Source organism: Eretmochelys imbricata, chromosome 11 (assembly GCF_965152235.1).
Source record: "Eretmochelys imbricata isolate rEreImb1 chromosome 11, rEreImb1.hap1, whole genome shotgun sequence".
Classification (NCBI taxonomy): Eukaryota; Metazoa; Chordata; order Testudines; family Cheloniidae; genus Eretmochelys; species Eretmochelys imbricata.
Window position 1 is genome coordinate 6606145 of NC_135582.1, and position 14608 is coordinate 6620752.

Consider the following 14608-nt stretch of genomic DNA (forward strand, 5'->3'; position numbering starts at 1 on the left):
GAAGCTCGACAGTTGTAACAGATCCATGTGCTAAAGAAACAGCTAAATAGTTCAAATGCAGTGTTGGGGCTAGAACCCAGAACCTTGCCTCCAAAAACACAAGCCTCTACCAGTTGAGCTAAGGGAGATTCTGCTTCTCTTCCCCAAGACAACACTTTAGAATACACCCAGAGCAAAGGGGGAGTGAGCTGAATTAGTGTTTTCTGCTCCTCCATTGTCCTCCTCACCTCCTCCCTGCACACTTTGGGATTGTGTGCACCTCTGGGGGAACATGGAGGAAGCCACCTCTGTGCTGTCATGAGGATTAGGACTGTGATTATGACAGGAGCTTATGGTGCTGGAGCAAAGCCCTTTGCTTCTCTCCACCACCCAAGGCACCAGCATAAGGGACATTCACAGTATATCCCTAATATTACATGCCCCTAGTCACATGTAGCTTCTGCACAAGAGGCAGCAGTAAACCTATGCAAGAAGACAGAGGGCACACCTGAGAGTTTTCTTGAGCCTGCATGCAGCAAAAACACTCTGCACATGTGATCCCCCTCATCTATGCGGTAATAAGGTAGAATAGACTAGATGCTGAGATAGTATAAATCGGCATAACTCCACTGAAATAAATGGACCCATGTCAATATACACGAGGTGAGGATGTGGTCCAATGAATTCAGAAAGCACTAAAAAAAGCCAGAGCTAGCGTAATCTAATGCTCTTCAGAAAACAGAACCAGAAATGCTGATTATGAGGTATTATTCCTTGCTAGCCAGCTCCTAGAGTTTTCCCAGTAAACTCCTTCTAGGAGCCTTTACTGTGTTGCAGGATTCCTATTTTCAGAATCTGGGAATGAACGACGCCAGTCTACAAGTTTGTAAGAAATAAATTGCTTTCCAGAAGAGGTTGTTGCCTAGATAACGAAGACAAATGACCCATTTACATGTTAATTAAGTTACATAATTCCCACGTTACAATTACACAAATACGTGCATTGCAGTGTGTGCTGCAATAAATCTTGTAATTAAGAACAGGGAGATCCCATTTTGGAGGGAAAATGCTATTACAGAATTTTAATACACACCTTATTCCCTGATTCTAGATGGGAGGATTTACAATTCAGATCTGGTTCCAGATACAATCTTCCCTGAAGTTTAGGGTTGTTGAGGTTCAGGTTTTGGCTTAGTTCATTAGAGAGATGGGACTGATAAGAAATTTGGATACAGACACAACTGTGATTTTCTCCTGCCTTGAAAACATCCCCAACGCCCCTCCACCACCATCCCCTAAAATCACCATAAAGATTTAAAAAGGAAACACAAAATACAAGTCACTAAAACTTGAATTTTTTTTAAAGGAAAACATAAGAGCACAGTAATCAAGTCACCAGACTAACAACTAGTTGGGCCTAAAACTCTTGTATCTGCCCTTATATATCAATACACTTTTACAAGCTTAATTTGGAATTTGCTGAAGAAGCAAAGTTTCAGCCAAAACCAGCCTGAGTGTGCTTAAAAAACACTCGGACGATGCTGTGCTGGTTGGACAGGAGTGTAGGTCTTTTCAAGATTCACAAAATTCTGAACTCAGTCCTACCACCTTCCATAGCTTTCCAGCCAAAATTCTGTACAGTGAACTGTGGCAGATTTTGGAGATCTGACTCTTCAACGCTAGAGGATATGCAAAGGATGCAGCGTTGTGTTTCATTATCTGTATTTAAACTTCTTCTCCCTGCTCTGGGCTCAGTCTATGGCCTTTGGATTTGGGATCAATCATGCTGGCAAAGTAATAGCTTCTCTGAACCATTTTTCAGTCTTGTCCTAGTGTGTTTCCAATTCTCTGCTCTTAATTAGATCAACCCAAATTTCAAATGAGGCTGCAACAGCGCTGCCATCCTCCTGCAATCTGTCAAATCCTTTTATAACTTTCTGCCTGTTGCTTTTGTAAATGTAGCGTCTCTCTGGAGTGCCCCCGTTGTGTAAAGTGTGTGCTATGTTCTGATCCAAATCCTCTCTAGGCTCAGCACAAATGTTAACACAATGACGGGAGAGTTTGATGCACATGGAGAGAGAGAGACTTATCCTGGGAACTCCTCTGTACCGAGAAGCTGAATCATCCATGCTCTTTTATCAGTCAGACAGCCGGCCATGGGCTGATGGTGACTCCAGAAGAATTTCTGAACTTCCACAATGTACTTGAGGACTAATTTTTTTTGAAGATGGTCTTTATTTCTCAACGAGGTTTAAATAGTGTGCTGAACACCCATGGACCAGAAGTGCAGAAAGGCTGTACCTGAGAATTTCTCACGCTTTTTACTTTACTGTTGCATGACCTCACAATCTTCCTCCTGGTGGGTTAGCACAAGCAAGCAGAGTCTCTGGAATGACGATGCAGGCACCAGCTCAGTAAACAACAGAACATGCATTTTATTACAAGAAGAGGGGACAGAGGCAGCTCACCTCCTGCAGCTGGAACTACTGATTCCAAAAAACACTTTCACTGGGCAGAAAAGCACCCCCTACACACACCCTGAACTTCATCTCAGGGTTACTTCCTGAGTCAGGTGTCTTTCCTGTCTGGGAGGAGCAACGGCCTTTCCGGACTGTCTATGGCAGTGTCACAAATACAGGCTCAGCCAGCACACTAGCGGTTACATTATTTTTATTGTCTAAGCAAATGGCAAAGTACCCCTTCTCACCCTTTTCTTTCAGTGACTTGGAAACACTACTCCGCGGTTTTGCTTACTGATACCATCATTTGCCCTGTATTGATGCTGGTGGTTAGAAGTGGGCCATTTCTTGTGTTTGACCAACAAACACGAACTAACGTCAACTGTGATTCTTTTAGTTCTTCCTTTAATCGTTCCTCTGTTTCTTCATTTAGAGCAGTGGTTCCCAAACTGGGGTTTGTGAACCCCTGAGGTTTCGCAAAATGTTACAGGGGGTTCTCAGGGAAAAATTCCCTAATGGCAGACAGGCCAGCAGCCAGGAGCCCCTGGATTTCCAAGAGCTAAGCAGACCAAAGCAAGTATACCTATCACACTGAGGAAATTTAAACTTCAAGACTCCTTATAAGAAATGGAAAGGGAGGTGGATATTTTTTGCTGTTTTTAAAATTAAATAGGCAGCTAGTATTGCATTTTAAAATTATTATGAAGAACAAGTTTAAGCTTTGTTGTAACGTGTGTTGTTTGCCTGGACTGCTCAAGACCTGAATGCTTGTGTAGAAGGAACTCTTTGAGTTAGCTTCTTAAATCCCTTCATACTGTTCCACATCTGATACTCCTTGATGAAACACAGGAGCCTTGTCTATGGATTTCATCACACAGGTTCCTTTATTTGGTAAACAGCAAAGCTACGCTGAGTTGATCAGACTCAAGTGTAGGGGATGGGTATAAGGCGTTCCACATATCCAGAGTTACACAGACCACCTCTTCCTTTATAGACATTGACACAGTACATTAGCTATACATTAAATCACACGTTTTTTGATTGCCTTGGTTACTTTGCGGGAGCCAATCCCTGTACAGCATGTTTTGTCCATGTGCTGTTCATGTGGAACCTGATCTTTACATTCCACGTTTATCTTGTCCGTGGTCCCCAACATCAAGCTGTTGCTGTTCATCTTAGCTAGCACAGACATCCTGCCTCCAGCATACTGTTTGTCAAGCCCCTATTTACAACTTAACCTTCCATTGACTTTCTCAATTAGGCCCACTGAGAAATGAGTTACTAAGTTACTTATGTCAAGCCAGGCCTGCAACCCAGAGTGGAGCCACAAGTTGAGAACCTGCCTGCACTTCATTTTTTTCTTTTGAGTTGCTGAGTGGGTGCTACATCGAAGGCAACACTAGCATCCAATAAGGTTGAAAACTTTATTATTAAGTTCATGGTTTTGCCTTTCCTTTATTATGGCGTGATCACAGATTGATCTTTGGCCTCTGAAGATGAACAGAAACTGCTGGATTAGTACAGGCGTATTGTGATTGTGTAACAATCACAACAATGGCATTGGAACAGCTGCACAGTAGGCCCATCAAATACATCGGTGTTCTCCTCTTCCACTTTAATAGACAAAAGTATTAAATGGTATATTTGGTCTTGAATCAGATTACTCTGATTTTCTAAGAAGGCCACAAATCATTTCTATCTTGCTATTTAACAACACTCAACAAAGCATTATCTCTTTTTATTATTTCATTTCATTTCAACTACTTATTTCGTACCAATCCAGTCAATCTTATCCAGTATATTGAGTCTGCTAAATTCATACATTGACATTTGGTAACCCTTAAACACGAGCAACATAGTAGAAGTTTTGATCAGCAGTTTTAATATTTATGATATTTCCAATAAGAAACTACCACTTAGGGAATTGAAGACAGAGGGTCTAGTCAGTTTTATAAGGAACCAGATTATGAGATGAACTGCCCACCTTCCAGAAGTTTCTAGATTCCAGAAAACCAATCCCCACATCTCCACCCAGTCCAATCTCTTTGATATTCAATGGCAGTTGATGCCACTCACTAGCCCAGAGATGGGCACACTACAGCCCACAGGCCACATTCGGCCCGCAGGACTGTCCTGCCCGGCCCTTGAGCTCCCGGCCGGGGAGGCTAGCCCCTGGCCCCTCCCCTGCGGTACCCGCGCCCCCGCAGCCTCAGCTCACTACGCCACCAGCGCCCTGGCCCGCTGCTCCTACCGGGCAGCGCGGGCAGCATGGCTGCGAGCTTCTGCCGCTCTGAGTGGAATGGTAAGGGGGCGGGGATTGGATAAGGGGCAGGAGGTTCTGGGGGGCAGTCAGGGGACAGGGAGCAAGGGGTGGTCAGGGGACAGGGAGCGGGGGGGTTGGATGGGTCGGAGGTTCTGGGGAGGGGCGGTCAGGGGACAGGGAAACAGGGGGGTTGGATGGGTCGGGGGTTCTAGGGGGGTGTGGATAGGGGTCGGGGAAGTCAGGGAACAGGGAGCAGGGGGGGTTGGATGGGGCGGGGGTCCCGGAAGGAGGCGGGAAATGGGAGGGGGCAGATAGGGGTCGGGGCCAGGCTGTTTGGGGAGACACAGCCTTCCCTACCCAGCCCTCCATTCATTTCGCAACCCAGATGTGGCCCTCGGGCCAAAACATTTGCCCACCCCTGCACTAGCCCCACCTCAAACGATTGATGACACCATAAATCCTCTTTCACCTCAAGGCTTCAAGACAGTTCTAGAGCTTTCTTACTGTTTCCTAATGTTCCTGAAGGACATAACAAGAACCTTGATGTTCAAATCTCTTCCAATTTAAGTTTCCAGAAGAACGTTTAGATTCACAAAATAAAATTAGAGACTATAGTATGAATAACTTTAATATATACTATGTTCATATAATTACTTCAGAGTGATGCACACATTCAAAACATTTACACGGAAAAGAAAAATTGTAAAACCCATGAAAAACTACTTTGTTGTATTTTTCTTTATATGAAAGCAGTGACTCCCCCTCACACACCTCCCTCAGCCTTGGATACAGATCCCGAGTTGAGCAGGATTTTGGCTCAGGTCTGTCCTTGGAAGATACAGACACTTGATCATTTTTTAGTCCTATTGACTTTGTAATATGCCAGTGCGATGTGCCAGACTGCTGTTATAGATGTGGTATGTTGTACAGTCTAACAAGAAAATTGTAAATGATCTATTTAAACAAAACAGTGAGTACATTAAGGAGATGACATGTTTTGATGAATCAAATAAATTTCTCCTTCTCTCTCCCATTCCTTTTAAACTTCAAAGCAATCAAATGTTGTTTATGCATAAAATTTAATCCCTTCACAAATCTGTAGCTTGATTGAATTTGCATACTCCCTTTCCTCTGAGCCAATGCTAAGAGAGCCTCCTGTAATTTAAGCTATTTCCCCTGCAGTCCCCTTATTTTTGCAGTTATATTTTCTATTAGCAGCTCTATTATGCCTAATATCTGTAATGTTGGAGGATTAGAATTTTCACTTAAAGCAACCTGCACTTATAAACTGCTTGGATGAAAAAAAACCCAAACAAATACAAGGAGAGAAGAGACAATAATTACCTGTCTTTGATGTCACACAGATCAATGTGTAAATCACTAAAATTCCCCAGGGAACCTTGCTGAACTAAAATGAGGTCCTTGGGCTGGTTATCAATAAAGATGAGCCTCATGCAGCCTTGAAAAGCAGTAATGGGATTTAAACATTGGGAATCGGTGAAATTGTCAGGGCATCCTGCGGGACAAAAGGGAAGGAAGGGAAAGAAAAAGAATGAAGAATAGGGTTAAAATGAGCATTTATTTCTGTTGGGACTTCCTGATGGAAGACCTTGGGATCTAATTATTCCTACTGTTTTCTTTCCTTGCCCTCTACAAGCTTGTGTGTTATAAATCCTATGGTAATACAGAAGGAGAGCAGCCAGCCAAGGAAACCAGGCGCAAGGGCTTCCGACATGCTGAGCACAGTGAAATGCCCTTTGTCTTTTTTAAATGCTACAGTCAATAGTTAACTCCTCCCAGAGCAAATGCCGTGCAAAATTTTACAGTTGTTACGGGTCAGATTCTGTCAGGGCTAGGTGCGTGGATGAAATCCGATGGCCAGCTAGGAAGGAAAAGAGAGCAGAGACCAGCGTGTCTACCTCTATGTTTGGACAACTCCTACAGCAGATCAATACTGTATATCAGTCTTACAGTAGTTCTCAGAGGCTTCAAGCAGGCCAAGATCCCACTGTGTTAGATGCAGCAGGGATCTAGAAGGTGACAGTCCCAGTACCAAAGAGTTTACAATCAAAAAGACGAGGGGTAACATTTTCAGAAGTGCCTGAATGACTTAGGGGCCTAAGTGTTGTTTTCAAAAGCAACGTAGGTATTTAGGTGCCTAATGCCTATTGAAAACCAGACACCTTGCAACACTGCTGGGAACCCCTCTCCTGGGGTCAGGCGGCTTAGGCACTTGAGGGTTGTTGGTTTTTTTTTTTTTTTTTCAGGAATGAGTTAGGCAGCTGCATTGCGGCCCACAAAACAGCCAGGAGTGGTGGTGCGGCCACCCACCTTATCATTTTTTGCTCAGTAGTTAGAGCGCTCACCTAGGATGTGGGAAATCCAGACCCCAAGCCCCCACCCCCGCTAGGTGGGGAGAAAGGATCTGAACGGGGTCTCCTACCTCTCAGGAGAGTGCTCTAGTCACTAATCTTTGGGATATTCTGATATGGCGCTCCCGCAGTCTGCACCACTGTGGATCAAGAGTGACTGGAGCAAGGGGACTGGGGCTGGGGTCTTCCACCATCAGACTAGAGAGACATTTTCACATTCACTCTCTCTCTCTAGCCCACTGAGAATGTATCCACAGTGGAACAGCCATTGGGCCAGCGAGAGAGAGAATGACTCTAGTCCAGTAGTTACGGCTGGGAGGTGGGAGACCCAGGTTTCAGCCCCAGGCCCCCCTACTCCAATCACTCTCTCATTCAGTGTGTGAGTCGCTCTGGGGCTTAGGTGGGAGATAGGCATCCGGATGCATAGAGTGAGGCAGCAGTGTAGAAGCAGAACCAAAGGTATGGAGGGAACTTTTACCCTGACAACATAGGCACTAAGTAAGTTTAGGGACCTACAGTTTGGAGGGAGTTTTCTGGATCGCAGAGGAGCCAAAACTGGGACTTGGATGCCTAAACCCTAGAATTAGGCATCTATGATTTAGGCAGCTAAAGACCTTCATGAATCTAGACCTGCATTCCCGTAAGAAACAGATTCTCTTCTTGCAGGAAGATGGAATTCTGTGGCTCAGGACCCTCCTTTCATCCACTCAACCTACTGGGGCTCCTAACACACAGTCACCTCCCTGATGATGACCCATGCTCCTAAACAGATTAATCTTGAGCGTAGAAGGGCTCTTCATGGGGACTGCATATAGTCAGAATAAGCACATTAGCAATGGTCTTTATCATATAGACATGGGCTTATTTGGGAGATTGGCCAAACACAGACCCATCAAATATCAGAATTTCACCCTATATATGAAACTGAAATCTGTCTTTAAAGCACATGGCCTTTCTGAACATCACGCATGATTATGCAGTGTTGTTGTAGCCATGTTGGTCCCAGGATATTAAAGAGACAAGATGGGTGAGGCAATATTTTATATTGGACCAACTTCTGTTGGTTAGAGAGACAAGCTTTTGAGCTTACACAGAGCTCTGAGCTCAAAAGCTTGTCTCTCTCACCAAGAGAATCTGGTCCAATAAAAGATATTGGTCACCCACCTCAAATCACTTATTATTGACATATCATAAGAGGCACTTTCTGTAAAACATAGAAATCTTTACATTAGCCAAAAAAGGCAGATTTTCTGATTTAAACATATGTGGTGTCTATCATGTCAAAGCCCTGATAAGGATTAGCTTCATAACACCCCTGCATCATTATACTCACTTTAGAGATGGGTAGAGAGAGAGACAGAGATGTTAAGTGCCTCACCCAAACTCAAAGTGGTAGAGCCAAAAAACAGAACTCAGGAGTCCTGCCTCTTTGTCCCCTGCCTAAAATCACTACTGGTAATAGCTCATCTTAAGTGATCACTCTCCTTACAGTATGTATGATAACACCCATTTTTTCATGTTCTGTGTGTATATAAATCTCCCCACTGTATTTTCCACTGAATGCATCCGATGAAGTGAGCTGTAGCTCACGAAAGCTTATGCTCAAATAAATTGGTTAGTCTCTAAGGTGCCACAAGTCCTCCTTTTCTTTTTGCATAAAACTATATCCCTTGAGCCAAACTTTTTTTTTTAAAGTTGAAAACATAGTCTGCATTTTTTCTGGAATATAGCTGTGTTAAGGATGACCTGTCCTGGAGAACTCCGGGTAACGGTCTTGTTTGCTTATTCACTTTTATTCCTTTTTTAATTCAAAAGAGAGCAGGCAGGACGGAAAGTTTCGTATTCTGTCCCGGCTTGGTCACATCTCTTTCAACACAGCTGTTTGGTTTTTTTTTTCTTACTCTCTCTGTTAAAATGTAATGGCACCGTAACCTCTACATTCAATGGGCAGGCCAGTCAATTCAAAAGTGGGCCAAATGATGGAACCCTTACTCACGGGGCTGCTCATGAATACAGGAGCTCACTGGAAGGGTTCCTCAATGAGACCTATATTGGGCTCCCAAGTTAAGCAGGGCTGTAGTTATTTAAGGAGCAAAGATGGATCTGGCATACAAAGTTGTGATGGTGAGAGTAGGCAGCCTAGCTATGTAGCAGCAGAAGAGGTATTGGTTGTATACCCTGTTGGCTGATGGGAGCCACTCTCTTTCATCCATATTGGTTTGTTTGTTGCTTTCTTCTCTCTCATGTTCACTTGTGCCCCACAGCAGTCCTCTCGTATGGCAGACTGCACACCAGCACTGTATGTGTTGCCCCTCATCGTCGGGACAAGAGCCTGCGATTCCAGTTCCTAACTCCCTGCCACACAACACAGCGGGAGAAATGGGCTTTCAAAGCTCCGTCCCTGGCAGGTGAAATCCATCTGAAACAACCTACCTCCGAAATAGTAGCTTTTCCCAGAATAGATCTGCGAGAGGGTGGTTGCATGACCAGCTGCAGCGACGTCGTTATCCAGAGTCAGGGTGATGCGATGCCTTCTGGCATTTATGTTAACTGAATGCCAGAGCCCATCATGGAGATTACTACCTGGAAGACAAATGCAAAGGGTAAAGGAGAAGGGGGGAGGAGGAGAAGGTGGCAGTGGTGTTCACCACGCCTCCTTCATGTTCAGTCTCTGACTGCATGGGGAGTAATGAAACAGCCTGGCTGGGAATGCAAAGAGCAGGCAGCAAGAAGAAACCAGCTGAGCTGATGATTTGATGCTTCTCTGCTCAGTCCATTACCTCTGGAAGTGCTGTGGAGTATAACAGGAAGTGGAGAGATTTTCAAGACCTTCTTAAAGGATTTAGGAGGACAAGACCCACTGGCTTTCAAAGAGACTTGTGCTCCTAAAGCCCTTTAGCACTTTGCAAAATCCCCATCCCCCCCAACAATGTTAATAAAGACAAAATATCGTCTGGCTATATGGCGGCCCATGTGCATTGTGTTTGACGATTGTGCTCATTGAAAGCCAAGACTTCCACTCGGCACAGCCACTTCTACAGGGAATATTCCTAGGGGATATTGCTAATTGTGTCTTCTCTCTTTTGCACACCTGTGCAAGGCTGGGGCCAAGCTGACCCTTTACTTCTTTACTCTGTGAATCTGTGTCAGAATTATGACCCTTCAAATGTTATAACACGTAAGAATCCCAGGTCATCTATCCGAACAGCCTTACAAGTCACTGCACATGATTCTTACTGAACTTACATCAGTGTAAGTCAGAAGTAACTTAACTGCAATCAATGGAGGTATGTCAGCATAAAACTGGTGCAAGCAAGATCAGAACTGGACTTCTGATATTTATTCTTGCTAATGGGATTCTCACATTAACATTGCTTTTTGGAGGAAGTGAAAAGCATTTTAGTGATAAGTAGAGGCATGTTAACAATTCAAAAATAAGTGCAAAAACTGTGTTGGGAAAATCTCTTAATTCGGAGCCAGGAAATGAGACCATTTCCATAAAAGCTTTTGCTACAGTATGCACATTTTTCAAGGAAAAACAGGCTAATTTTCCAGGAAAAATGGACCAATTTTCATCCAACATTAGGACTACTTTTAAGTGAAAAACGTTGCTAAGGTCTGAAAATTGTTCAAGAGAAGATGGATCAAATTGGGGGTGGAAATGGGTCTATTTGTGAACAAAAATGCCTTTGCAGGGAGATGTGGACATTTGCAATTTCCCCATGCTTTTCGTGTGAATGTAGCCACGTCACCGATATTTTGCAGCTATCTCAGGTTCATGATTTCACAACCAAATTAAACAGCAAAACAATTTGATTTTCTCCCACCTTCACAAACAACTTCATTGCAAGGCAGGATGAAAGCGCCGTATCCAACCTTTCCTTGGGGGCAACCTGGGACTTTAGCCAGCTTCTTGAAGAGTGTCTGTGCAGAGCTCCACCCTCCTTTTACCGTTAACGTTTGCGAACTTTGCAAGATGAACACCAGGGTTCTATCTGACCAACTCTTCCCTGTGAAAGGTTATCTAACACAGATTTTGGCTCCCTTTAAGAGCCAGGGATTTGTCCAGGTCCAGTTTCTACCCGGCATATTTTAATGTTGTTGATCATTTTATTTACTACTACTTTTTGACTAATGGATTTTTTTTTTTTAATTTCTAATCTACCAGCACACTCTTCATTTGCCTTGGGAAATCTGAGTTCAGATCCCAAGTGAAAATGAATTTGCCACATCTCCGACAAGTCCCAGTTTCTTCACAATTCTAATGATGGGAACGCTCTAGGTCATGCCTGGGAGACATCAACAGCGCTATAATGGGAAGCCTGCATGAGACCTGCCCAGACTGTGCTTGGTTCTACCAGAGAGAGAGAACAGGCCTATTAGTTAGCCATAGCAGCCAATACAGAGCTGTTCCATACATTCTATTTTAAGAGTATTTTTTCCCACACTTGGCCCTATTAAAGTCTGCTTTGTGCCATTCCAGCTGTGTAAAGTAGCCTCAGAGCTGGCTTAAGTGGCCAGCTAGATTCTCCTTCCAGTAAGGAATCCTCCAGTGCTGTTGATCAAGCACTACAATCCCTGCACCACCCCCTCCTGGCAGCTCACAATGAGGGGGTGTACTGGGGTATGACCTAGAGAAAGGGACATGGCTCTGGGAGTCATTGCAATCAGGCACAAACTGAGAGGTGCCGTAGGGTTTCCCTAAATTCTGGCAGGAGTCGAACTGACCCCAACTGGCTCTAGTATTGTTGGGGGTGGCGGGAGGGATAGAGGTGGATTAGAGCCAGTTTTACCCAGTCCTCTCAGGTCCTTTGGGAAATGGAGTTTGATCAAACTCAAGGATCTAGCCCACCTTTTCTAATAGCTGAAAGGACGGGATTTTCACTATTTCTCTGTGGAGGAATGGAAGTTAGTCAGTCTGGTTTTCTACAGAAAATTTAGACTGACTATAAAGAAAATTGTTGTTCGGCAGATTTAGGCCAGAGCTACCCAGATCCAAGCTTCCTTGGTTCAGGCCCAGCATTAATGTAGTCAGTCCCGCTATTATTGCTCCAAAGATAAGGTTCAGTTTGGTAAGGAAAAACAAGATCAGACCTTCCCTCAGGTGGTTGTTCTCCCTTTCAATATGGCTGGCCCCAGAGATTAGAAACAGGCACAGGAAAGAGGAGCCAATGAAAGTACCTGCACTGATCTCCATGGAGTTTTCTGCCACTTTCTGTATGACAAGTGTCAGCCTGCCAGCGTGAAGGTAAAGCAGGAGAATGCCAGAATCTTCAGACAGCTCCGTGGACAGAAGCATCCCGTCTTTGTTCCACGTTCGAAACTGGAAGCTGACTGATAGCCCATCAATCTGGGGGGTGCCAGGTAACAGCAAATAGCTGCTGCTGGAGCTGAGAAAGGTGATGGGAACAATTGGTGGTTCTGAGCAGGAAAAGGTCACATTGCCCTAAAAAACAATAAGACGCAAACATGTCAGGCTCTTTTTTTTTTCATTTGGAGACCTGCCAGCTGCTTTAAACACCTACCCTGAAAGCTGGCCTTGATTTGGGGATTATTTTGCTCTCCCATAGGAGTTCTAAACATTGTACATTTATGTCATCTGCACAGGTTGACACCAGCAAGTGTCTTGCTGAGACGCAGTTATGCACCTGATCCTGTTTCAGCTTAGCTCAAAGGTGGATGTTTTGCCATTGACCAAAATGGGAATAGGATCAAACTCTTTTGTCTACCAGATCAGTTGTTCAAGAGATTATACATATGGTGGCTTTTGTGCATTTAGATAGTAGAATTTGTGTTCGGGCAGTGGGTGGGAAACATCACCATGTATTTTTTTCTTATTTTACATGTATATCTACCACGCCGTAAAAAAATAATGATCCCTTGGATTTATTTAGCACCTCCCAGTATGAAAGACTTCAAAGGGGGCAGAAAAAACTGTTATGTCATTGTTTTGTGCACTGTTAAACAGCCATCATGTCTCATCCCAGAGCGCTGGCCCTTCAGCAGTGGTGGGCGAAATTGCTCCTCTAATGTGCTTTGTGATCACTGTGGATGAAGAGCACTACCCTAAATGTAATTCTAATTGCATGTTTTTCCCACCACTGAAATGCAGCCACCTCAGGGCTGAAAGGTATTAGCTTTTATGAACTAGTAAAGTTACAGACTAATTTGTTAGGATGGGAAGACCAATTTATTAAATTAAAACTACTGGAAACATTTATGTAGTCAGAATGTAAGCACCCAAAGTGGAACTTGGCCAGTGTTCTTAGACCAGTCTATAGGACATAGTCTTGTTACTCCACAAAGCAGTGTAGAAATGAATCGTTGGATGATCCCATTCTGATTAACAATGGTTATGAAGGAGGGCACTGGGCGCTCTTACCCACATCCTTCCCACTGTTGCCTATACAGAAACAATTTTGGGGAAGTTATTTCAATGCTGCATGCACAACAAAATGATGACAGCCAAGTTAAAATCAAACACATTTCCAATGGTATACTTAGGTTGTTTAGAACCTTTCCCTGCCGGCACTCTCACTGAAATCAGGGGGACTACTTGAGAAGATAGGTACTGACCTACCAGAGTAGCTCCATTCTGAACATTATCTCAGACCTTATTGCAGCCAGTAGGAGAAGAAGATACCTTATTGGGTTTTTTTTCCGCCATATTCCATGCTGATTATCTAGCCAGGCCATTTGAGTCAGATAACAAAAACTTAACAATTAATGAGGTCAAAACATATTTACAGAACAACATTTCTTCAAATCTAGAAAATTGCTGCAACCAGCTTGCATGGAACCAAAAAGCTTTGTAAAATACGGGCTGATGAACCCGTTCAAGTGAAATGCTTTCTCCATGGTGCAGCCTCTCATTAGAGCTGATATCTCATTCTAACAGCATAATTATAATGAGCAATACATGATTGATATGTAGGAACTTGTATGGTGCTTGAGGAATCCCTTATTGAAATGACAAGACAGGTAACGGAACTATACCCTATCATTTTCAAGACCCTTTCTAGTCTTTCTTTTACACTGGAAATTAATAAAGTGCCAGAAAGAGAATTAAGATCTTACTGGATGAAATAAACTCTTGATGGATTATTTTTTCTAGGTGATGAACCAAAATAAGCAATGGGAAAAGAAAACAGAGGGTATGTCCTGTCAGAATGAAGATTTATATGTTCTAATCCAAAAAGCATCCAAACTTATCTAAGCCTCAATCACCTGGGAGCTGGGATGGAAATTTCCTCATAACCTCTTAAAAGTTTCTAGTATATCTTGGTTTCATCTAAGTAGGAGATACAAGAAGGACTACTTTTCTTGGGGTATTTCCTCTTCTGGCCTCAGCCAAAACCAAAAGGCACAAAAACATATGAAAATTACATGAACAAATAAGTAAAGCTGATTGGACTGACGCCTAGAAAAACTGTAAAAATTTGCTCAACATTTTCATATTTTTATAGTCAAAATTAAAAATGCAGAAAAAAAGTGTCTGAAATTTTTACATTGAAAATATTTCAACTAATTCTACA

The 14608-nt window shown here is 43.4% G+C and overlaps 1 protein-coding gene across 1 annotated transcript in view; it reads right to left on the reverse strand.

The window, feature by feature from the left end:
- Nucleotides 1-14608, reverse strand: part of CNTNAP5 (contactin associated protein family member 5) — a 414256-nt gene that overhangs the window by 172120 nt on the left and 227528 nt on the right. Inside the window, exons 8-10 of the mRNA XM_077829822.1 lie at nt 12255-12519; nt 9507-9656; nt 6046-6217 (exon numbers count right to left, since the gene is read on the reverse strand). Coding sequence (XP_077685948.1) covers nt 6046-6217; nt 9507-9656; nt 12255-12519 — 587 coding nt within the window. The remainder of the gene's footprint in view (nt 1-6045; nt 6218-9506; nt 9657-12254; nt 12520-14608) is intronic.